Source organism: Capsicum annuum, chromosome 1 (assembly GCF_002878395.1).
Source record: "Capsicum annuum cultivar UCD-10X-F1 chromosome 1, UCD10Xv1.1, whole genome shotgun sequence".
NCBI classification, from domain to species: domain Eukaryota; kingdom Viridiplantae; phylum Streptophyta; class Magnoliopsida; order Solanales; family Solanaceae; genus Capsicum; species Capsicum annuum.
The window spans coordinates 41290668-41316353 of NC_061111.1; the positions used below are offsets into that span (position 1 = coordinate 41290668).

At 37.9% G+C, this 25686-nt stretch overlaps 2 protein-coding genes across 2 annotated transcripts in view; one reads left to right on the forward strand and one right to left on the reverse strand.

The window, feature by feature from the left end:
* Positions 1-1059: 1059 nt before the first annotated feature.
* Positions 1060-3886, forward strand: LOC107872354 (cytochrome P450 704C1). The gene is made up of 6 exons (XM_016719098.2): positions 1060-1474; positions 2076-2291; positions 2371-2661; positions 2735-3067; positions 3154-3357; positions 3489-3886. Exons 1-6 carry the CDS (start codon positions 1178-1180, stop codon positions 3675-3677), a joined length of 1530 nt encoding a protein of 509 aa, XP_016574584.1. The 5' UTR covers positions 1060-1177; the 3' UTR covers positions 3678-3886.
* Positions 3887-4570: 684 nt separating this feature from the next.
* The window catches only part of LOC107872374 (BEACH domain-containing protein C2), a 35682-nt gene continuing 14566 nt past the window's right edge, over positions 4571-25686 (reverse strand). The window contains exons 9-31 of the mRNA XM_047395694.1: positions 20921-21241; positions 19871-20493; positions 18020-18104; positions 17672-17866; positions 16678-17223; positions 16426-16569; positions 15868-16347; positions 13603-13748; positions 12841-12910; positions 12661-12744; positions 12363-12419; positions 11362-11430; positions 11202-11288; positions 11006-11122; positions 10745-10894; positions 9874-9958; positions 9658-9778; positions 9149-9245; positions 8949-9062; positions 7902-8271; positions 6353-7131; positions 5604-5726; positions 4571-5112 (exon numbers count right to left, since the gene is read on the reverse strand). Coding sequence (XP_047251650.1) covers positions 5038-5112; positions 5604-5726; positions 6353-7131; positions 7902-8271; positions 8949-9062; positions 9149-9245; positions 9658-9778; positions 9874-9958; positions 10745-10894; positions 11006-11122; positions 11202-11288; positions 11362-11430; positions 12363-12419; positions 12661-12744; positions 12841-12910; positions 13603-13748; positions 15868-16347; positions 16426-16569; positions 16678-17223; positions 17672-17866; positions 18020-18104; positions 19871-20493; positions 20921-21241 — 4938 coding nt within the window. The 3' untranslated portion in view covers positions 4571-5037. The remainder of the gene's footprint in view (positions 5113-5603; positions 5727-6352; positions 7132-7901; positions 8272-8948; positions 9063-9148; positions 9246-9657; positions 9779-9873; positions 9959-10744; positions 10895-11005; positions 11123-11201; positions 11289-11361; positions 11431-12362; positions 12420-12660; positions 12745-12840; positions 12911-13602; positions 13749-15867; positions 16348-16425; positions 16570-16677; positions 17224-17671; positions 17867-18019; positions 18105-19870; positions 20494-20920; positions 21242-25686) is intronic.

Here is a 25686-nt window from a genome sequence, read left to right on the forward strand (position 1 = left end):
AAGTAAAGAAAAAAAATAGTATATTCTTCTTTTTTTCTTTCCAAACACTTCTTTCTTCATTTTTTTAGCACAAAAAAATAAAAAAATAAAAAACGATATCTTCTTCTTCTTTCACTTATCTCTAATTTTTTTTTCTATTTGAAATTCAATAGCAACGTAAGAAGAAAGAAATTGAAATTTTTGATTGGTTGAAATTCAATCGATGTTGAAATGCTTTTTTCAAATTCATTCTTCACCAATTCAACGATTTTTTGACCGTCAATGTTCACCCCTTTTTTACTGTTCACGCTAGGTTTCTCCGATTTGTGATATCGTTCACGGTCAATTCATGAAAATTGGGGGAGTATGTGTGTGTAATTGTGTGTGTGGAGTTGCGAAGGAATTTTTTGTATGTAAAAAAAAAAATGAAAAATGGTGGGTTATGGAGAAGAAGATGACATTATTTTTTGTATGTAAAAAAAATAAAAAATGGTGAGTTATGGAGAAAAAGATGATGTTTTTTTTTACTTTTTATTTCTTTAATATATCTTTTTTAATTGATTGGATTTTTTATGATTAATTTTTTTTATTAATTATGGCTTCTCACTCTTCATTTTGAGAGTGTGTTACACATGCGCCATGTCAGCACCACATCAGCAATTGTGCTCAATTGAAACGTTTTGTGAAGGGGTAAAGGGTTCAATAGGTACCTAACCTAATTGAGGTGCCTGTACGAAAAAAAAATCGAATAGTTGAGGGGTCTGTATATGTATTTAGCCTTAACAATTTTATATGAGGGATATCCTAATGTATGAGTATATTTTTAAAATTCGGGAGAGAGAAGGGCTAAAGGAATTTTATGTAATTACTTTGTATTGGGAGGAAATTTATGTGGTTTACCCTTTAATTTATTAAATGTTCTATAACTATTCTCTTAAAAGCAAGATTTAGCCCAAGACTTTTACATAATCAATTACATCCCATGAAAAAGAATTAACATTATCACATTATATTTTGATTTATGAGATATTTTAGAGGCAAGCAATAAGTTCACTCCCTGGTAATTGAACTCACCACCTCACATTGAAGCAACCCGTCTCATCCATTAAATTTGGGGGAAAGGAAAACGTGTCAATTGTACAGGTATTATAAGCAAGCTAGCATTACATAAGGATACATTATTGATTGACTAGTTTCCATGGATATTCTTCAATGCTTCATATCCATAACAGTCACTGTTCTCTCGCTTGTCTTTTATGTGTTCGTAGTTCATCTTCTGACCAAAAAACTAAATGGGAAAAAGAGATACCATCCAATTGGTGGCACCATTTTCAATCAGCTATTCAACTTCCACAGGTTGCACCATTACATGACTGATCTTGCTGGCAAACACACGACTTACAGATTGATTAGCCCTTTCAGGAATGAGATTTATACTGCTGATCCAGCTAACGTCGAATATATTCTCAAAACAAACTTTGACAACTATGGCAGGGTACACATTTTTCTTGAAATACTAAAAAAAGACCTTTTTGTCAACCTTATTATTTAGAATTTGTACATTAAATAATTCGAAGTTCCTTATTTTGTGTTGTAGACAGATATATTGTGTAGCTAGGGCTGCAGTTTTCGTCTGATAAACGGGAATTATATAAATCCCTTCGCTTAAATGTGAATCAGGTTTGTCTATTTTAGCTCACAGTTGTCTATATAGGGTTCGCTTTCCACCTTGTAATCCCAATTTTGAAAAAAAAAGGGGGCAGGGGGAGTAAGATTCAAATATTTGGAGTTTGGACTAGGAAATTAGTCGACTTCCTCATCTGGCTATCAGTTCAACTATGCATTGAGGCTCTCTATCTTTTTCTTCTCTTTTAGGTGTTTGACAGGGGGTTGCGTGGGGGTGGGGGCGGGGAGGAGTAATAGAACCTCATTCCCAGCATCTGCATCGTGCACTCCCAAATCAGCTATTGTATCAATGGATCAACTATGCCTCAGTTTTTAATTAGTTGCAGTCAACTATGAATCTACTAGTCTATTTAAAATAAATGATAGAATGATACTCAGGCTGTGACTTGAGTATTTTGTATAATCGACAGGGGTGGTATCATTACACCAATCTAAAGGACCTGTTAGGGGATGGGATTTTCACAGTCGATGGTGATAAGTGGCGAGAACAGAGGAAATTGTCGAGCCATGAATTCTCCACGAGGGTCTTGAGGGATTTCAGCAGTGTGGTCTTCAGAAAAAATGTGGCAAAACTTGGCCACATATTGTCTGAAGCAGCCAGTTCTAAAAAGACATTGGACATTCAAGTAAGTTTCCACGATTCGACTTAACTGAATAGCCCTTATTGTTTTCATCAGACAAGTATACATAGTTTCTTGAATGCAGGATCTATTCATGAAAGCAACTCTAGATTCTATATTCAGAATTGCCTTTGGAGCTGAGCTAGACAGCATGTGTGGTTCAAATGAAGAAGGGAAAAAGTTTAGCGATGCCTTTGACAATGCAAGTGAAATGACTCTTTGGAGATATGTTGATATCTTCTGGAAGATTAAAAGAGCTCTCAATATCGGATCAGAAGCCAAGCTAAAAGACAATATAAGAACTATTGATGAGTTTGTTTATAAGCTGATCCACAGAAAAACTGAACAGATGAGTAAACCAGAAGCTAATTTATCTGTAGGTGAATCTCCTTATAGACTCTGCTTCTATTAATGCTGATAGAGGCTTAGATATTATCATCTTTTGCCAGTTGCAGCGGAAGAAGGAAGACATTTTGTCAAGGTTTCTGCAAATAACTGGAACAGATCCAAAGTTTTTGCGTGATATAATATTGAACTTCATAATAGCTGGCAAAGATACAACAGCAATCACCCTTTCTTGGTTCATATATGTGCTTTGCAAGTATCCTCATGTACAGGAGAAAGTAGCGCAAGAGGTTAAAAAAGCAGCAAGTGAGATGGAAGATGATGCAACAGACATAACAAATTTTGCTGCCAATGTGAGTGAAGATGCCCTTGAAAAGATGCAATACCTACATGCAGCATTGACAGAGACTCTTAGGCTCTATCCTGCAGTTCCCGTGGTAATAAAGAACTTCTTTTATCATACATCAGTGGCCAAGTAAATGCATGTCTTAAGTTGTTATGTTTGTTTTTCCTCTTACTGTAGGATGGAAAACTATGCTTTTCGGATGATACCTTACCAGATGGATTCAGCGTGAACAAAGGAGACATGGTGACTTACCTACCATATGCAATGGGGAGAATGAAATTTATATGGAGTGATGATGTAGAAGAATATAAACCAGAGAGATGGCTTGATGTGGATGGTTTCTTCAGGCCAGAGAACCCCTTCAAATTTACAGCATTCCAGGTTGGTTATAGCTCCTATCAGTTTGAATATCTCTTGTTGAAAAACTGAAGATGAATCGTCCGCTACAAATTTTCTTAGTGACTATACACTACCACATTAACTAGCTAAGCCATTCTTTGTTGATACAACAGGCAGGGCCAAGGATCTGCTTGGGAAAGGAGTTTGCTTATAGGCAAATGAAGATATTCTCTGCTGTGCTGTTACGTTACTTTATTTTCAAGTTGAGTGATGACAAGAAGACTGTCAACTACAGGACGATGATTAATCTTCACATCAATGGGGGACTGCATATTCATGTGTTACACAGATCGGACCACTAAAAGTGCCATAATATGTCAGAACTATTCATGGAATTCTGTGTGTTAGAGATAGCAAAAATGATAGCGTTAGTAATCTTCTTCCTGAGTGTTGTTTATTTACATCGGTATCCATAATAAGCCTATCACATTACATTGAGCAGAGAATGATAATTTATGCCTGTACTCCAAGGTGTAATTGTTACAAATTCGCATTTCCTTGTTTTAAGTCAGTTAAGAGTTTTTCAGTACAATAAGCACTGCCCCCTTCCCTGACCTCAGCTCTGGAAATATGGTATTATTGGATGTTATTTTCTTGAAATCCCAGATAACCTTTTTTATGTTGGAATTAGTTGATTCTTAGAAGCCCATATTATTTAGTAACTTCTGCATTCATGACTAAACGCCAGTCAAGTTGAGACTAAACACCGTATTATAACAGAAACTGCTATGGGCCTCATTTAGTGTCAAGTGACAAACATGTAAGCAAATCCTATCCATCTGAGACAAATGTCATTTCTGTAAAACTAATAGTCAATCAGGATGACACAAATTTGAGACCTAATGTTAACCGTAAGGGCTTAGTAGAAGCTTCATTAAGCTGTAAGTGGTTCAGATGCCGATTGCTTGAACGTCACAGCCGAGATAATGTATACAAGAAATCTCACACAGAGATTGAACCACCAGATTTTATACTTTCTGGCAAAAGATGAAGTAGTTAAAACAATCCGTTGCTTTAACAGATGTGAAGCTTCGATAGTCATTTTTGCCTCTAAAAACAGAACTTCTTCGTCCCAACGAACAGCAGGAGTCAGTATAACAACTCAGGCTCATTGGACACGTGTGTCAATCATGTCTCAATGTCAAAATAAGAAATGAAATGAAAAAAATAATAATGACGAACTGAAAGAAGCAACTAAATAAAGATGCAAACCCATATTTTATAAGAGAACATTTACAAGTGAGTATCTCGACTGTGATTCCGTGACAATTAAGTTCCAATACACTGATTGAGAGAAAGGGGTAAACAAAAAGATCAAATGGCTAAATTTCCTATACTCTAACATCAAACAATTGGACATGTACAACTATATCGATTTTCAAATAATAAAAAATAAAAATGCTGAACACAGTAAAAAAACTACTGGACAGGCTTGTGGTTTACCTAATACAATACACTCATGTTACATGTCGAAATGTTGAAACGCTATCCTCATCGCACAGTGATTATTGTACAGTCAAGAGACGGAGCTGCCGCATGTCAGTTATGCATCCAAATTTTATGACCCATAGCACCTTTCATCTTGTAACATGTGGATGGAATTCTCATCAGGAGAAACTTTGGTCAAAACCTTGGTGATCAAAATCCAATATCCTGAGACCTTCACTTTATAAGAGGGCTGAGTCCATCGCCTTCCCAACCCAGCTTAAGCATTTGATCTACTACCTTCAAGCTCAACTGCATATGGATATGGATGGAGACTCAACTGAGATGTTTAAAAGCTATAGAAAGCCCCAAGGGCGCCATATCGTAGGAGCCCAAACTATGTGATTGAATAAATCCCCCCCATCGCGCAGAGGTTGCAGTAGTTACTACTATACTGGTTTTATCAAGTACATTAGGTTTTAGCTACCCAGCAAGGTTACATTGCATAACTCTTGTCCAGATAAACCTAAGTAATCAGATTGGCGGGCATCAAAGAGTATCATCAGCACTGGTTTAAGAGTAACAAGAGTACAAGACCAGTAGAGTAGTTCTTGGCTATTAGCTTCTCAGAAAAAAAAAATCTGACCCTGATTCAAATAACTATTTCCAAAACATGCTTACTATAGTCTATAAAGAAGGATGAGCCAGTTCTCAGTTGATTAAGATAGATATGGCATATATATGAAACAAACACCTTTATTTTAATGCCTAAACACAAAAACAAATAAGAATATTCAACTTACTGCAGGATCTGTGAAGATTATCAACTGCCCATCAGCTGTCGATACCAAGAGATTAGTATTATCCTTGTTCAGAGCCAGAGCCATGATATCTTGACCCTCTCCAAGCTTCATAATGTGGAATACCTGCAAGCCAAAACATCAGCTTCTAGTTCATACATATATCTGAAGCATTATGGGAAATGGGTCCTATTATCAAGCAACTACGGACCCATTTGGCCATAGATAGTATTCACCATATTCAGGAATATGTTTTCACTTTATTCCAGAATACTTGTTTGGCCATTGTATTTGGAAATTTGGAAAACACCTCAAGAGGTATATTCACTGATTTTGGTTTCACTTTTTGCACTTCCTAATTTATTTATTTTCAAAAAAAAAAAAATCCAAATTTTTTATTTTCATAAAATAAATCCATTTAAAATTTTTCACCATTTATATTTTCAAAAAATACATTTCAATTCTAAATATTGACTCTATAATAATATGGCCAAACACAACTCCAACTCTATTTTCAACTTCAAAAATTCCAAATAAAGTGAATATGTTTATGGTTTTCATGGCCAAACGCCTACTAAGAAAAGGAATGTATAATTGCATTGGTCAAAAGGTGCTAAGAAGCAGCATAGACAATTCAAACTTGGCAAAGCAGCAATCAAACAAACTAGATGATCTGCCTTACAGTTCCTCACTTAATGGTGCCAGTATTGATGTAGACAGGAAAAGAGATAGAAATACGGTCCAAACTCTACCTTTAAAGTATACATGTCGATGAAGCAGATTGAAGGCACAGAGATAACTAATCTATTTCCTTCACCATTTTCATCTAATTCTCCATCAGAATCTCCAAGTCCTGGATTTTGCCACTTCATAGACTTGTTGTCCGATGGTCCATCATTTTCAGAATATGGATTTACCCCAAGCAAAGCATTTTGTCCATCAACAGAAACCTCCATGCAACTAATGGTAGAGCATAGAGGAAATTGAGTCCTACCAATAAGAATCCCATTAAGAGTAAAGGTGCTTAGTGTTTTATGGGATTTGTTCCAAGCCATTATAATTCCATCAGATGACAGACAGACAGAATGTGCCTCCACTCCAACTAGTCTTCTAACCAATCGACCCCTTCTTATAGTATGTATTAAGACATCTGACGAACTGGAGCATGAAACCACAATCCCAAGATCTGAACTAACACAGCAACATAATATTTCTCCAAGATGGCCTCTAAGGACATGAATGGGACCCTCAATTCGATGCCTCTTACTTTTATCTCTCGAGCTGTTTGGTGTACTACTGGTTGAAGGTGTGCCTGAACCAGGGGAAGCCTCTGCTGTGCTGCTGCTGCGCGGTGTTGATGCCCTATGTATTCTCCAAAGAAGCACTGTGGCATCTCTAGACCCTGTAACAAGATAATAGCTATCTGGAGACAAAGCCAGGCATGTTACAGGAGCACAATGTCCTCTGGCTACTTCTAAAGTTTTTGCCCCATCTGATGATATCAGCCGCACGTTGTTGTCTACATGGCCACCTAGATTCACGGTCAGAAACTCCTTTCAGTCAGTATGTTTAGAATTCAGTAACAACATAAAGCATGCAACACTAGTCCCACTTCATTGGGAAGTCTTGCTCTCAAATTACTCTACTTCTTAATTCGACCCTTTTTTTTCCATGCCACCTAAGGAACCCATGGACACTCCCATAAATCAGAACAATTGAAGTTCTAGACTTCTGACACATGATTTCTAGAGACAAGCTCTCTAGAAGTGCTAAATTGAGAAATGAGATGAATGAATAAAATAACAAAATGACCACTCATTTTCATTTTATTTGGCGGTGTTTGACTGGGTATGGGGTTTTACAAAGGAAGGAAGACTTTAGGAACTTGTGGTTTCAAACATGCCATGAAATTTCTGTGGCTATAAAAGCACGTCACAAAGGACAAAATGTGAAGTCTCAAAGTTAAACTGATTCCAAATATAGGAAGGTGCCACTTTTTTTTGGAACAGATCAGAAAAGAAGAATGCTCAAATGGAACAAAGAGTAATTCTCAACCTCACTTGCAAAACATTAAAAGCAGTAAATCGGCTGAGGAATCTTGCCTCACATAAGTGAGTGTTGACCATAAAAATGTTGTTATAAGATGGACGTACGCTAACAATTCACTAATTCCCAAAACAAAAAGAACAAAAACAAAGATATTTCAAATTGGGTTAATGAACTAAAATATCATTCTTATACAAGGGTATTTAGATAACTAGGATTTTTTAGATTTAAATAAATAGAACATATACTGCTTGCCTGTAAGAATTTCTTTGTCACGTGTAATTGCAACTACGGATGAACCTCTGATCCCAGAAGCTGCAAATGCTAGGGCTTGAGGGAAATGCCATTCCTCTGATTCAGAGCCAGTTGGCCCCTTGAACATTCGCATGAATGTTCCACCAGCTGAGCTAGCACCAGGTTTTCCATGTTGGAAGAGGAAAGGTGCTCCCTGACCATCTGGTGTGTTTGGCTGCCATTTATGCTGAGCTACATGAGCAGCCGGCGCATTTGTATCAACAATTACGAGTGAATCAGAAGATGCCTGCATTGCTGCAGCAGGTAAGTTGCAGCGCTCTGGGTGGGGAACTGTATATGGTTTAGCATCTCTAGGATTGCGGAAGATGGTCTGTAAAAAGAGAGAAGTGTCAAGGTACATTTGAGCCCAACTATTATGATAACATATTACTTTTAACTGAAAACAAGCCATACCCTCCCCTAAAAACTGCATTATGAATTATCATAAAAAAAGATACACTGAGACCATCACGCAAAAAGGAACTTCAAGGCTTAACAATAAGTTCTCTAGATTCATAAGACAACAAACTAGCTCAAAAGAACAGGATACAGCAAGAAAAACAAAAAAGATATCACGGTTTCCAAGAAGAAGGGCTACAGGAGAAAAGTGCAACTTGAAAGTTTGATAAAATAAAATAAAGGCTCGGAAATAGAGGGACCACGTAAACATATAAAACATTGGTGATTTTCTACCACCAAGGTGGACAGATAAACCTACTCATGAAACTGGCAGAAAATGGCTAAAAAACTTCTTCAACCAGACCATTGAGTTCCTTTTCGCTTCCTAAAGAGATATTTAAATTATCTACAACAATTAAATACTTCACCCCTCTATATGAGCAAAAGCCAGACAGTACCAGATTTACATTTCACTCATATAAATGAATCAATATCAAAAAGATGAACTACTGATACTCATTTGGGCCAACTTAAATTTTACTCTTAACATATTTTACGGTTGACTCTGAAAACTTCAAAAGGAGACAACTACAAATGCAACAAACCCACCTGTAGCTGGAGAACATCGGCCAGTGGCATCCTTTTCATGTGTGGGACCGTAAGAAGTTGAGATGGTGTTTGTCCAAAGTAAGCAATCTGATCTTGCATCGAACGCTGCTGAACCTTTTGACAAGATTTAACATTTCAAAATTACTCGTATTAAAGTTAGTGCAATAACTAAAGCAAAAAGAACAGGAACAAAAGCATACTGGATCTGTTATCTTGTCAATATCCACTGTTCCTTCATACGTCAAGTAAAAGAAAACATTATTAGCCTGTATAGCTTCTTTTCCTCGTTGCTTATACCTGAATATGCAAAAAAAATTATTTGAAAAGAAAAGAGAAGGAAAAAAGAAGAGACAACAGTTGAGGGAAATAGTAAATTTCAATGCATCCAAAACAACTTATGCACACCTCAAATTCTCAAGGAAAGCAATAACATTACCTAACCAAAATTAAAGGACAGTGCAGTGCACTAAAGCTCCCGCTATGCGTAGGGCCCGGGAAAGGGGCCCGACCACACAGCCTCACCTTGCATTCCTGCCAGAGGCTGTTTCCACGGCTTGAACCTGTGACCTCCCGGTCACATGACCTCCCGGTCACATGGCAGCAACTTTACCAGTTACTCCAAGGCTCCCCCCCTCCCCCCCTCCCCCTCTTCTTCTACCTAAGCAAAACTAAATTATGTAAATGATCTTTCCAACTGTGAGAAACCTACCCAAAAATTAGATCAATCCATTCATGCAGATGAGCAGAGACGTGCTCACTCTCAAGTGCCTTCCGATGCTTATGAATAAAATCAACTGTGTTTTTAGCCCAAGGTGGAAGTCGTACTGAGTCTGGAACAGAAATGAGAAGCAAATGATGACAGTTGAAGACTAAGACAAAATTTAGCTCTGTATGCTGCAATATTCAATTAATCTTTATTGCATACCCAGCTTTTCTCCCAATTGCGTCGTACCAAATTCAATCGAATTCTCATTTGTTAGCATCTCCGGAAGATAAAATAGCTCCGGAACCTAGGTATTAAGAGCAACATCCCATAAGGAATTTATAAGCAAATGGAGCAAAAGCTTTAATCGACTCCAGAAACAGCAAAAGATAACAAATCATAAGCAGCTGAAAGCATTATCATCTCCCTCTGTTCCCATCTTGAATGTTACTTCCCTTTCCAGGACATGCCAAATTGATATCAAAAATGGAATACTTTGTCACTTTATATGACCCCCAAAAAAAAAAAAAAAAAAAAAAAAAAATAGCTATCATTGCATTTCAGGACCCACTTGATATAAAAGCTGTTAGTTGACAATCCAACTTGAATAAACTGTACTACTTTGCAACTCCCGTGTTTCAGCTTATATGAGCCTATTTCCTTTTTAGTTTTCTCTAAAAAGAATGACCCCTTTCTAAAATTGGAAATAATTTAACTTCCCATTTTACCCCTAGATACAAGCTGTTAAAAGCCATACAAACATCATAACATGTTAAACTGAAGTTTCAAAAGCTTTATAGCCACATAAATATTGCCATGTTTAAGACCACAAGTTCCAAAAGTTCTCATGTCTTCCTTATACTTTGTTCCCAGTCAAACAGGTTCGGATAAAATAAAACGGAGGCAGTACTTTTCTCTCAAGAATTGAGTATGACAAATAATAATATTCAAATTTTCTTTTGCGATTGTAACAATTTATAATCATAAGCACAAAGGTTGTGCGGACCATCGAGATGATCCAAAAGTATACACAACATTAATATATTCAAACTGTAAGAGAATATTGAGGTGGCAAAAGAAATATAGCTCATACCAACTCTTTAACATCACTCATCTCCTCAAGAACACTTTTCCAAGTGGCAGCAATATCTGAGAACATCCTATCTGCATGATCAAATTTGCCACCTTGGAGCTGAATAGATAGGGTAGTGAAGGGCTCCAACCTGATTAGATAATATAACACCTGGTGTAACATTAAATTCATACCGAAGGCTTAGAACAGAATCTGTAGAATCACTGCTGACTATGTTCACACTTGAGTGTGAGACAACCAAATGAAAGAGCAAGCACATACTGTTCCTGCACTTGAGTAATGTGAGCCATAGTGGAACTTTGGGATGATAGGGTCATCAAGACTAGAGTATCTCTCTTGAAACTTCCTTAATCGATCAGGATTTAGTGCTCCAACTGGCTGCAAGAATACATTTCTTATATGAGTCATCCAACAACCTGGTGATGATTTCACAAGTGAAATATTCATATATGCCAACCTTTGAGAGGTCTCGGTAAGATGATGGATCAGTGAGATCCAAGTCGGTTGACGTATAATCAGAAATGATCCAGGGGAACACAGGATACTGCAAAACCGAAAGGAAACTGATCATGTAAGCACGTGATTCCTCTCAAACCCTCACCATGAGAAAATGGTACCTGAGTAATATCATTGTAACTACGTCCCGCCAGTGTGTTAAGCTGCATTAGATACTCAAAGTTGCTGATCTGAAAAGATATGGATTAGCAGATGATGAATCAGTGTGAAAAATTCGAGAACTTGAAACCAAGGAATTGCAGATATATATAGTTAGAAAATGCACTTCCCCCTAATTAGTTATGCAGGAGTTGCCAAAAGGGTTTATTATAAGGTTTTGAGCTACTCCAACCATTGGCTTAAGGTATTGGTCAGATGCTTAGGCTCTATCAAGAGGTATCAATACATTCTTTCAAGTGGTAACCATCCTTCAACAAGCACATGCTCACACTACCAAGTACACAATTAAATTCACCTGTGAATTCCAAAATCAGGTTACATGTAGGGGATGTTAATCTATATCATATAATTGGTCATATAGTTGTCTAAGGGGTTCTTAGAGGCTTTGGGCTATTCCACTCATTGGTAACAGTGCCTTAAGTTTTATCTTGATGCATAGATTCTTTTCACATGGTACTAGAGTCAAATATGGACCCTATTTTTTTTCACAACCGTTTAAGCCCATTCATTGACCAATTGACACTACTCCCTCTCTCTTTTTGACAAAACTCCCTATACCCCTACCTCTTCAATTTGCTAAGACCACTCTCTGCTGCATGTGCATTTTTCAGTCTGTTGAACTACTTCGTCATCTCAACCAGGAGAGAGAGAGAGAGAGAGGAAGAGGATGGATAAAAGAAAAGGAGATAATTATCAATGCATGCATGGGTTGCATGTGTGGATGGGTGTTTAAAATACATTTGTTCCTCGTTAGTTGTACGAGGATTTGCAAAAGGTTTTAATGTTCTGATTACTCTACCGATTCCATCAATCGCCTCAAGATCTTGGCTTACATGCTAAGATTCTCTACTGATTTTGAACACATCCATAAACTGAATTTTCATTTTCTTCTACCCCTTTCCCCAAAATAGATAATAGTTTAAATTCCAATATTCTAACATACCTCTCGGCGAGCCCACCGCTCCATGAGTTGAGTTCTTTTAAGAAGTTGTTCAGGTCTCTGCAAGAAGAGAAGTAGCATAAACATATAAGGAAGGGGATAGAAGATTGGTGAATGCTAAAGAAAGCAAAATCTCTTGTTTGACCATGAAGATTCAAGTCTTCGTGCAGTGAAAGTTCGAATGGATATGGATACAAGTCAATGTGACAAGCATGGCCCACACATACTATTGCAAACTAACTGAAAACAAAGTTTGCTCGTGTGCCAAAGACCGATGACTAAGGTACAGAAAAGTAGAAACCTGAGTTGCGAGATAGATATTATTCAAATGAGAGGGACGAGTTTGAACAATAGCTCGATATGCATCTCTTCTTGCCTCAGAAGTCTGATTCAAAAACCAAGAAAATTAACCTGATCCTTGAAGAAGTAAAAGATTGAGAATAAGAGCATGATATCATAACAATGCAGTAGAAGGTTATACCCCAAAGTCAAAGAAAAAGTTTGACCGGTCGACCATAAATAATTCCAACGCACTTCTCCTTAGAAGGTATCTGTAAAGACAAAAGTCAGGCAAAAGAAGACAGCTTTCTAAATAGCCACAATCATGTGATTTTTAAAAAGAAAATTTAGACCGATTAATGAAATAATCACTTCACAACACCCGGGGGTCCATAAAGTAAACGCTCAGGAGAAATTACATAAGAAAAAGAGGAATTTAGGAAAGGAAAAGGAACACTAATTTTTGACAAAGGCAGCAGCAGGTGAAATGTGACTGAAATGTGGAAGAGTGCTCATAAATCCTTTTCCAGCTTGAAATGTGACCAAAATGTAAAAGAATGCAAATCGCCTTTCAAGCTTCTAACCGAATGAAACGCATTATCAGATAAAATATGCTACTTGACATTCGTGATTTATTCATGTAAACCAATTTTATGTTTATAAACATCATAATCCTCTTCTCCATTGGTTATGGTCTGGATACCTATTCTAGTCTGTGTTTAAAAACATAACAGTATCTTAGTCTCAACGACATACGAACTAGAAAATCCTCGAATCTGCAATAAAACAGAAACTGAATTTCTCCTCAACTAGCAGAGTAAAAGGTCAAAGAAATGGTTAAAACAACAAATGGGAATGAGCATCTCAAATTGAAACAAAGCAGTAATCAGTTGAGGTTTTTTCAGATAACTATGTCCTTGTGATGTTTGAATAGATCTTAAGCAGAAATGTAGTTTACACTCACCTTCTGCTATATATCTGATGAAGGGAAGAGATCAACCAGCTTCGATCCTTTTCTTTAACTTTTTCTTCACTGCTGCAATCAAGACCATCCCCAGCCACACTGGTCTCGATGTTATCAATGATAAAATTTATTCTCCTCGTTGTAATCTGACACAAGAAATCACTTCACAAGTTAATAAATTTAACTTGTGTTGAGATGAAGATTAGCAAACCTGTGTCCTAACTCAAAAATATTGATCTGTCCACTACAACAGCAAACTTCCGAATCCAAAAAAAGTGAGCAAAAACTTAAAAAGATACATGCAAACAGCTCATTTACAAAGGAGGCAGTGCATTTTTTTAAAAACCAAGAATTCCCCATGGGTCAGTGGTGCACAATTCAAAACTATGTGGATAATGGGCCCGCCCCTCTATTTTTCTCCACTTGCATACCATGCTTTTTTTCCTACAGCATGGTTCGAAGCATTAAGTGAGAACTCTGCCAATATGAGCTTTGTGTAGCTGGTTCCATGTCCCAAAAAAGTTCAGCTGTGGTTGGTAGACAACCACAAGCCATATACAGAGGCCGGTGTATGATTTTAAACTTGTGGATTCCCACTAAAATAAATTAATATGTATAATCGGACAAAAAAACGTAATCTTTTTTTTTTCTGATTAGAAAAAAGAGGTAATATTTTATTAACTGGTTTTCTTTTTAGATGACTTTGTTACTTGTGTTTTAAAAAAAAAAAAAAAAAGAGGGAAAAAAACGTGCAGGTGTACAAAAGGAAGTGAGTTTGACTGAAAAAAAACACCAAGCTGCGCCTAGCAGGGGATCAAACCCTCGAGCAACTAGACGAAAGCACTTTAAGGGTCCCACACTTGCCATTGCACTAACCATAAATTTAGTTATGGGTTCCCATCAGAGGATAGTTACAAGTCCTAATATAATTTTCAATAAATTACAACATCTACCATCGCGGGTGGGGGGTTCCCGATCCGCCCCTGGTCATATATGATGAACCCTATAAACATTGCTGACCTTTTAATCTTTTATGGGGGAGAAGGGGGAACTGAGGCTTGACCGATTGATTCATAATAATCAACTCGGCACCTCAACTGAGCTAATCTATACAGAGAGGTATTTTTGGGTTACCAGACACGGAAAAATTGATCTGGAATGTCCAAGAAAAGAGGACCTCCTACCTAAGTATTCTATTGGGTGTAACCATTTTGCATTGCCCGCATGATTGTCATAAACAACAAAAGCCGGGTCGCCTTACTAGTCTACAGGCCAATGCCCATCACCTAAGTTATCAAAAGAGAAATTTCTTGCTACACATAATTTCACAAAAAACTTATAGATGGCAGGCTAGAGAATTTCACAACTCGGTTCACGCATAGGTGGGCAGCTAAGACTTGCATCATATGACAAGGAAAGAACAAGGATGACTTTTTAAGTTTCCCGAAAAAAGAAACGGATGGCGTTTTGCACTTGAAAGGAAATATATGAAGTCTTTCCTACCATGCATTCTTCAGTGTACAAAATTAATTGTATTTCGACCAATTAAAATCATAAGCATTCAACCTAAAAGAATAGCAAGATATTATTGAATAGTTTATATATAAGCATCAAACAATTAGTATCTTTCATATGGTTCTTCATATTCTGGTCAACATGCGACTCCAAATATTATAAAGTAGCCTAGTAGTCTGTAGATCTCCATGAATATGGGACATCATACCAAAAAATTGGGATCTCTTTACAGAACGGATGCATCTAAATCTTTATGAATTGTCTAAGAAAATGAAATATTCCCCTGGGATCAGGAGTATATCATAAACCATGCCCATGAGAATTCTGCAACTCAGACACTAACTGGATTAGAAATGCTTTAGACCCTCATCCCCCACCCCCAAAGCAACGGCAGCTCTGGCCCAACAGCAGGGGAGCAAGGAAAATTATGGTTTCAAATGCTTTCACCAGTTTGCAACTACTCATTTGAACTTTAATCCGTTCTTCAGTTCAATAACATTCTCTTTTTTTCAGTATTATGCTTATATTATTCACGGAAAGATGGCACCAAGATGGTGACATAGAATGCACAACTTCATCAGTCCACTAATTTTCCAGTCATCCTTCTCTTTAAGGCAGTTGAGTTTCAAAAGACAGGCATTTCAAAATGCCAATCATTGGACAATTAGCAGCTTATGCATAATAAGCCAATAAGTCTATTAGTAAGAAGAAGAATTTCATATTAGACAGATTTTTTATATGCAGACTTACTTGGAAAGTTCCTCTAGAAACCTTCAACGGTCTGACTATTGATGACGGAAGCTCAAGGACAATCCTTTCATCATGTTCGCTAGGAACATAACCAGGGGCAACTGCTGAAGGACTCTGCACCATGTCATGGTGGTTACTAACTGGAGGGTCTCCAGATTCGGAAGATGTCTGCAGTGGCTGCTCAGCAGTTCCAGACAATCTGTTCTGAATGTCACCATGATGTTCTGTCTCATCTGACTTACTATCCATGCTGGGACCATCTTCCTGTTCATAATCTTCGTGTACTGGCTCAATGGAAATAGCATCTGCTGCCAAAAGAGAGGCTTTTGATGGACTGATCGTTTGATCTCCCCCCTCTCTTAATCCTGTATGATCAGCATAATCTGCAGCAGAACCAAAATGATCTGATCCTCCATAGTTCCTTCTCAAACATTTCCGCATTCTTGCAGATGTTTCCATATTATCCAGCTTCCAGTAAACCTACTCATGAACAAAATTAAATCCTGAGTTGTAATGCCATTGATCAGACAAATAAAACAAAAGCAGCAAGCAACATACACGCTGAGGATTGTACAGACGATCACTGAATGGGCCAAAAAGACATTTAATCTCTACTAAGCTATGGATAAGTTTTCTCCATTGGCGTATTCCAGTATACAAGCGATGCTGAGCAATTACATTCACTTGAGTCCGCCTCTCAACCTATGACCACATAGACAAACAAGGAATCATATAATGAATTAACAATGTCGCTAGACCAGTTTTAAGGACCTAAGAGAAAAAGACTAGTGGCAAGCGTATGAAGATGACCTCTGATCGCTGCATGTTTCTGGCTAAAGCTAAACTTCCAACAAGGACAGCAATGAATTTGTAAGACAGAGCATTAAATTCTTTCCCATAGACAGATTTAGTATCAACCGACTGCAAACATTCCATCCAAGCTGTTCCCATGGCTTCAGAAACATTCCATCTCTTCACGCGTCCCATGTCACTTCTACTCCGTCGCTGTGCAGATGTAGCCATTGCCACTGCACTGAGACCTCTTCCTGATCCTATCTTTGCATTGCGTTCAAGGTCTCGTGCAGCAGCCAGTGCCGCTGCTTTTGCTGCCGCCTTGTCCTTGGGAATAGCTGGAGATTTGCTAGGTGCCTCTATAGGTTTCTGAAAACTTGAAAACGTATGAAGTCTAGCTGCTTTGCGCTCTAGCAATGAAGAATCCCGCTTTAGATGTGAGGTTGTTGCTGGTGCTGGAGCTTCCCCTCCAGCAGCGCCAGCAGCTAGCATTGCCAGTGCCATAGCAGCAGGTGGAGATGCAAAAGCAGCAGCCCAGCTAGGGGAGATCATAGACAGAGCAGCCTGAATAAAGGAACACCTTAGTTCTTGGAGATCAACATATACAGAAGACTTTAGTAAGTTCGTAGATGCAACTGAGTAACAAGATGAAGCAGCAGCATCCAATGCTTCAGTGGCGAAAGAAAGAAAGACTGTATAAACAAAAGCGGAATCTACTCATTTGTGATAATGATAACAGAAATAAAAGAAAGCAATTTCAGTAATGGACAAATTAGAAACTGCAGATACAGATGTTGACAGAAGCTGGATGTCCTAGATTCTAATTAGTTATCAGGAAATACTTCAACAACAACGATAACTGCAAAGATCTTGTCACTTTGTTCAAGATTCTTTTGCCAAACTCCCAACTTTCAACAAAGGTTACAAACTTTTTTTTTCCTCAGAGGTTACAGACTTAGTAAAATCTAGAACTGAAATAGCATCACTATGTACATGGAAGTCTAATATATACCTCAAGGGGCAAGGCATCTGCAGCTAATGATCGGTCATCAACAACAAAAGGATTTAAACCATCTGCAGTTGCCAGTTCATGAATTCCTGCCAAGAGGGGTCGCCACCTCCTCAAGGCTGTAATAAAAGGTGGTAAAATAATCTCTAGGTATTGCTTCCTTAGAGGATTTCGATCCTTATCAACAGCATGCCAGACCTGCAACATACAGGTGACAGAAACATGAATCAAAATACTGAAAGCATCAAAAACATAAATGTACAGCTAAACTATTAGAATGAAAAAGTTGCATCTAAAACCTCTGAATATATTGATGACTAAGATAAGCAACTAGATAAATATAATTCTAACCTCAGAGAACATAACACAGGAGGCAACCAACACTCTCTGTCTTCTGGACTCAGAAATAGGCATGTTGAGAATTGGTGAAAGCACACTGTCCACAAAAAATTGAGTTATGAGTGTGATTCCAATTAGCATAAACTGAGATGTCAGAATAAATACAGCTACTAATCAAGCATTTGGTCATAGTAGACAGCTAGCATGAAAGATAATCTGATTTTATTCCTAATTCTTTTAATGACAATGGTGTCCGACCAGCTTGTGTGCACCTCAACTGTTCGATTGAATACATGCTAGCTCCTACCAGCACAGGTACCAGGTAACTCTCCCCACCATGATGGGAAGAAATCACCTAATATTTTTTGTCTCAGCTGGAATTTGAACCCTCGCCTAAGGTTAAATTAGGATAGAAATATAAGCATATAACTATAACTAACGGCACAACAAGAACTCAAGAATTAGGCAAACATAATAGCAGAATATCCTGCTATGCAAGTATAATAGATGTCAAACTTGGTGGAGAAACTTAATTTGACAAACGAAACCAGCAAACAAGGAAAAACAAAAGAAAATACAAAAATGCTATTTCTTTTTCTGTTTGTTTTTTTAGAACTGGAAAATACAAAAATGCCGACATTACCAAAAGCTAGAAACAAATGCCGATGAATATTTGGGTTCAACTAGAAAGCGCTAAATAGCAACTCTTAGGGGTGTTAAACGAACTAGGACAAATTAGGCAAGTTAAAATGAGTAGAGATGATGAAACAGTTCAGAAGCCGATCCACCCAATTTTTCCTTGCTCAAAGTGGGTTGTATCGAGATGATTTGAGCAGGCTAAAGTCCAACATGTCCAACTCAAAAACAACTTTTTGCTTGTTCGTTTATCTTTTTAGTCTCAATGATACTAAAAATGATTTATTTCTATGATACATTAAATTATGATCTCCATTCAAAACTTTCTTCTTTTCTTTTCATTTCCTGTTTTTCTGGACAAAACTATATTATGGTTAATTTGAATCAGCAAAGTTGTTCAAGTTGCCAATCTTATTTTTTAGTAACTGTGGAGTCTGGGCCAGCTTGCCCGCACCTCAGATAATTTTACAAGGTACCTCATACCGACCAGCACAGGTATCTATCTAGTAACTTTGTCTACCAAGGCTTGGATAAATGAGAAGAAATTATAGAGTGTTTTTGCCTTCACCGGAATTTGAACCTGAGACCTTATGTTTCTCAACCCACTTCATTGACCATTAGACCACACCCTTGGGTGCTCAAGTTGGTGCTCAAGTTGCCAATCTTTTGGATGGGCTATTTTAGGTTCTACCCATTTTAACCTTTAAATGAATACACCACTAACCCTAAAATTTAGGCAAGTTACATGTTTATGGGTCAAAATTTACACCAATATCAATGAACATATTTGGTGAGTTTTCTTTAAGACGAGTTATCACAATTAACAAAGTATCACATAGCTCAAATAGTAGGTTACTATAGAAATTACTTCGGGACAAAAATTGGAATTTGTTAAAAAGTTATTAGAGTAGTGTTTAGTGTTAGTATGAAATTAGAATGTTAGATTGTACCGCATGTCTATAAATAGTTATGTCTTGTATAATATAATCATCAAGTCTTCAGTGTGTCTTTTCTTTTCTTTTTCCTTTTTTGCTTCAAACAGTTTTGGTATCTGAAATTTTTGTGATCTCATTCTCACACTAGTAAATCCCCTTAATGTTCACATGTGATTCATGGTACCTTAACCGGAAGTCTAGTGAATATGCAAAACCTTACAAAAAATGGAGACATAAACAAAAAGAAGAAAGAGGAAATTGAGTAGCTCAAAAAAGGTCAGCATATTGATACCTCCATAACAATGAGGATCGTGGTTTTCTTGATGGTATACGAGCATTCACGTCTAAAATAGAAAGATTGCTAGTCTGTCTACGAAAACCCTCTGACGTCCCATCCTCTGTGTTTCCATGCCTCATTAGCATCTGATTTCCACCATCATCTTCTTCCCTTAATGACACAAGCACCATTCGCAGCATGCAAAGAAAAGGTTGGTCACTGTCTAACAATTGATATAGTGCTGCCATGCCTCCCATTCCAGTACCTGATCCTCCTCCGATACCTAGACCACCACCCAGTCCAGACTCATCTAACAACAGTGCTTCTAGCATTGCAACCGACTTCTTTACTAAAGGAAGTTCAATCCAGTTTCCATCAGCATCTTTTTCCAATGCAGAATTCCAAGCTTCCCAACCACTGCCACCACCACCAATAACTGAGGTGTTTGAGGGAAGACCGACTCCATACCATAATTGACTCCTGTATTTCCACCCCTCTGCTAAATCTAAAGCGCAACTACCATATGATACAAATGCGCAAGCAACAGATTCAAAAGGTTCAGCAGCTGCCGCTGCAGCGAGCCGTTCCATCACAGTTGCAGATATCTGTCCATTAGGATCAGCCATTGATGCAAGAACCTAGTAAAAACCAGCATCAGTAAACTAAGTTCAATGAGCAAGAAACCAAATATAATATCGTAAACTGCAACAAGCATTTCAACATGGTCTATCCAATAAATCTGGCTACAAACAAAATATACAGCATAACAAGAACGACTGAGAATTACACCTGCAGTCTTAACTCAGTTAGCATAAAGATTAGATGTTTTCCAAAACAATTACATGTGGTGCAGGTGAAAATGCAGCAACCACAGAAGACAACGAAAATAGAGCACAACTAGAGATGCAGACAAGACCTTGAAGCGGAACATACTCCAACAGAACTGCCAGGAAAGTATGCACAACACAGAGGGTAGAAAAAGAAAATATCTGCAGAATGATATGAACAGAAGGTACTTGACGAAGAGGAATTCCTAAACTCAAACTAAGTCTAAAAAAAACATACATCAAGTGACATTCTCCCAGAGCTATTGGATGATTTACGATCAGCTACAGTTTCAAGAGCGTCTCCGCCAACTACACTTGCGGACTGGCTACCTACAGGCACAACACTTGATAGAGGGGAAACAGAACCAGCAGGAACACGTGAACTCCTGTAAAGTTTGCTCTGCAGCCTCAGATGGTCTTCAACAAGCATTAAAATCACAATGGCATTCTCTACCAAGGCGACAGAAAGTTGAGCCGCATTTTCTGCTCCCAGCTTGGCATCCTTAGCTGACAACCCTTCAGCTGCCACACCAGCAGCTGCTGCAGCAATAACTTGAGTCTGCAGAAATAGAAAAGCTGGATGTAGTCATTGTTTTTCTTTTTTTTTCGAGAAAGGTAATGTAAATTCAATTCACCCAAAGGGCGGCACATCCATCGCGGGTGCGCATATCCAATTTTTAAGGCAACCACACCGATGTTGGGTGCTGTTTTACGAAACCACATTGTGGTTGGATGTAGACAATGTTGTAGCTTTAGAAATGTCAATGTCTCGGGATGCAATCAATAATGTTACTTTGAAAAGTCAAAAGTAAACGTTCAGGATGAATTCACTCACTCAGAATAAAAGAAAAACTTTAACTGCAGTGAAGGAGCTAAAAGAAAATTGTTAGATTAGATAAGGAGCGCAGTGACACCAAACTAACAAGACAAGCAACCATAGTTGTGCTATATTCATAATTTATACTCTAGTGTATAGAGAGCACAGCATGTAAATTCTCTCTCTCTCTCTCTCTCCCATACAGATTCTTCTTAGAATTTTTCTGTAATTCTCTTTTTTGCATGGACAATTACTTGGTGCAATCATTGATATAATTACTTTGCCTTATCAAACAGAAAACTGCTCCAAATTAAACAAAAATCATAACTGGCAGCAAGGCCCTAAAACAAAGTCGATTTTGAAATTAAAACAATTCAAAAAGGATCAAGGTGACACCAACGCTCAAGTTAACTTCAAAGACAACAAAATTTAGGGAAAATTAAGACTTCAATTGCTCCCTCCATCCTAATTCATGTTATTATAAAGAAATAAACCTTGGGTCTAACTCAATCCAAAAGCTAGCTCATGAGGTGAGAATTGTCCAACCATACAAGGAAACCAATCGCCCCATCCATGGACAATGTGGGACTTCTGAGTTCTGACACCTCCACATGCCCAGCTAGACCTTTGGAGTGTAGACAATATAACATGAGGGCCCAAAATCAAGTAAAACAATAAATGGGATGGGGTCCGGAGATACCATGATAAGAAATGGACCTTGGGCATATAAGGAGACCAATTACCAATCCATAACCAATGCGAGACTTGTTTGACTGCACATGTAGTTTAAGAAAGAAACGATTGAGGGGCAGGCATCACAAAGCATTCTTAGAAAGAGACTAAAACTTCTTAGCTGGACTGTGAGGGGAGTGGATGAGAGGAAGAAGAGAATCACCCTGAAATCTCTCATATTCAGAGGTTTAAATTGTATGTTAGCATGAAAGACAAATAGAAGAATGGTCACCAGGTCTTGTTCGACAAATTTATGGGAACAGATAGTGCGACTGGTCTGAGCTTAAAGACTCTGGTACAAAGGGAGCAGCATCGTAACAATTTGGGACAAACGCCAGCCGACTTGCTCAGGGATACTGATGCACTTAAAGGGATTCGTGACTGGAAATTGTTAATCTAGGAGCTAAGCTCGAAGAAGATGATAGCTAAATCAAGGATTAATCCGAGAAATGTAGCTAAAAGAAATTATAGAGAAAATATAGAAGAGAGAAACTTGAGGTATTATTCATGAATGATTACTGTGTCTTTCATCTGAGCTTTTATAGTTGGAGTGAACTACTAACATCAATGTATTATCAGAGAAATGGAACTACTATAGTGTTAACTACCTAAGCTACAGTTATAACAGAAATTTAAACTATAACTGTCTAACTAATTCTTCAACAACTTGCTTCCTCAAAGTGTCAACTTAGCTCATTCCTCAAACTTGTATCAATACCCCTCCGTAAAGAACATTCTTGACCTCAAGAATGGAAAAGATGGAAACATGTTGCACTTCAGACAAGAAATACCAAGCAGCTTGTAGCCTTGTACAGCATCTATGCCAGTCCATTTGATAAGGACTTGACACACAGCCTCATTACCTCTTTTGACCATTCTTCTATCAAGGATATCCTCAGCCATGGGGCAATTATGCCTCCAAAATTCATGCTTAACAAAGTCATACTGCAAGGAGAAAACCAACACAGGGCAATATCCTTTAACGAACTTTCAGTCAGCAATTTTAGGGGCCAATAAAGTGACTACACCGAATCTCCTCCCCTGTTTTCCTGATGTCACCTGCCTCACCGCAGAAGAGGTTACTATCCTTCAGAAATTCCTCCAAAATTTGGCGTAAAATAGCACCTTTGAAATGTGTTAATCTTCCACTACAATGCAAGTGTTCCCTTCCCGTCAGTATATCCCGAAGCAAGTCACAAGGTAGAAACACATCCTTGATGTCATATCTTCTCTTCATCACCCTACTAATAAAAGTAGTTTTGATTGTATCAATTTCACTACAAATTGCAAAAGTTAACCCATCTGGCAGGCTATGCATCTTCATCACCATAAGTAATTGTTGTTGCATCTCCCCTTCAAGGCCATGTATAATGACCCATGTAAAAGAGACAATACTGAGAACTGAAGGTGCAACGATTAGTCTTAAAATGCAACTGAGCCGATGCCTCTCCACATTAATAGTATTGCACAACTTGTTCATGAATTTTAGACTATGCTTCAGCTGCCCCAATTTACTGTCAACATGGTAACTACATTGTTTCTCTTTTAGTGAAGCCACAATATTCCTTCCACCCTTTTCCAACATCTCAAAATTAGCAAGAGCAAGCATGGCAAAAAGAAGGCTCCACGGAATACTCTGATCAACTGCCTGAATTATTTTGTACGAAGCCCCAAGAGGAAGTGTAGACCCTTGTCTAGAAGCCACATAATAATCAATTAGTTGCTCATAATGTCTTGATGTAACGGCATGAGAACCCTTATTGTCCAAAGCTACGAGGTAAGCAGCCATGAAGCTTTTCCAAGATGCTATAGCTCCCAGTATCTAACTCTGAGTGTGCCCAGAAGTTCTCCACATTTTCCCATCATGCCAAACAACAATGTTAATGACTGGTATCTCATTTTTGTAGGCTGCTATTTGTCTGCACATGATATTAGCTTTGTCCTGGTGACCTTCATGGGCTTTTTTTAACTGCAGATTTGCAGATTTTCATCTGGGAAAAGATTCTTCCCTGAAAAACTTACCATCAAAAAAACTTTTTTCCACGTATAAAAATCGGTTTCAACTTTTTCCAATGTAGGTGCAACAAGACCACCATTCTCCATAAAATTCAAAACATCCATGACTTCCAGCTTGCCATCATAGGTAAGTTGTAATCCAGTTACAACATCCAATACAGTGATTAAACTGATAGAGGAAGAAAGAGAGAAATCAATAGAATTGATTCTTTTTCCCTCTTCATCAACTTCTCTCCATGGTTCACCAATCCGTCCCTCGTCCTCTTCAACAGCGTAATTGTTATCCATTTCGTCAATTATCTTATTAGGAAATGCAATCACACTCTTTATTATCTTCGTACTAAAGCTATGCATGTAATTCTTCAATTCAGTTCTATAGTCTATATCAATCAGAACAGTTACCTTAGAATCACTTGTGCACTCTTTTCCTCTGTCAATAGACTCATATGTTCAGTGTTCATCCCAATCTCTACGTTAGCAGTCTCTTCCTCCACACCCACTGATTTATCTTCGCCTATAGGAGTACCCTGTGAGCCAACTATCATCATGAGAGGTTCCACTTTGTCATACTTTCTGTGTGTGGGCTCCAGCAACATCCGAGGAATAGGGCACATTACCTCCTTTTGTGAAATATTTGTTTTCTCTATTGCTTCACATTCCCATTGATCGACAAGAAAAGAAGTCAAATTGTCAAAAGACATCCCTACTTCACCAGTGGGTAGTTTATCATCCTTATACAACCCTGTTCTCAGATCTTGACAAGAAAACCTAGCGAAATCCAATTTAGAGCATCGAGAGAGAAATTTACCACCATTAGTTTGAATTTCCTTATTTGTATTGGAGTGTGTTGGATCTCTGGAACAATCTCCAGCAACAGAAGATTTTGCCCTACCAAGTTCCACTTCTTTTTCTTGTTGCATCATGTTGCTCAGTGCTTGTTTCATTTCCCTTAACTCTCTATTTGTCTGTACAGTCCTATCCGTCATGCTCGTCATAACCTCCATGAGTTTTTGCAATTGATCTTGAATCTGTGAAAGCATGTCATCCATTTTGTTGTTGATCCTTCTTGATTCTTGTTCCGAGTCATAATCATGCCAAGAACCGGACTGCTTTGATACCAATTGATGCACTTAAAGGGATTCGTGACTGGAAATTGTTAATCTAGGAGCTAAGCTCGAAGAAGATGATAGGTAAAAGAAATTATAGAGAAACTATAGAAGAGAGAAACTTGAGGTATTATTCATGAATGATTACTGTGTCTTTCATCTGAGCTTTTATAGTTGGAGTGAACTACTAACATCAATGTATTAACAGAGAAATAGAACTACTATAGTGTTAACTACCTAAGCTACAGTTATAACAGAAATTTAAACTATAACTGTCTAACTAATTCTTCAACAACTTGCTTCCTCAAAGTGCCAGCTTAGCTCATTCCTCAA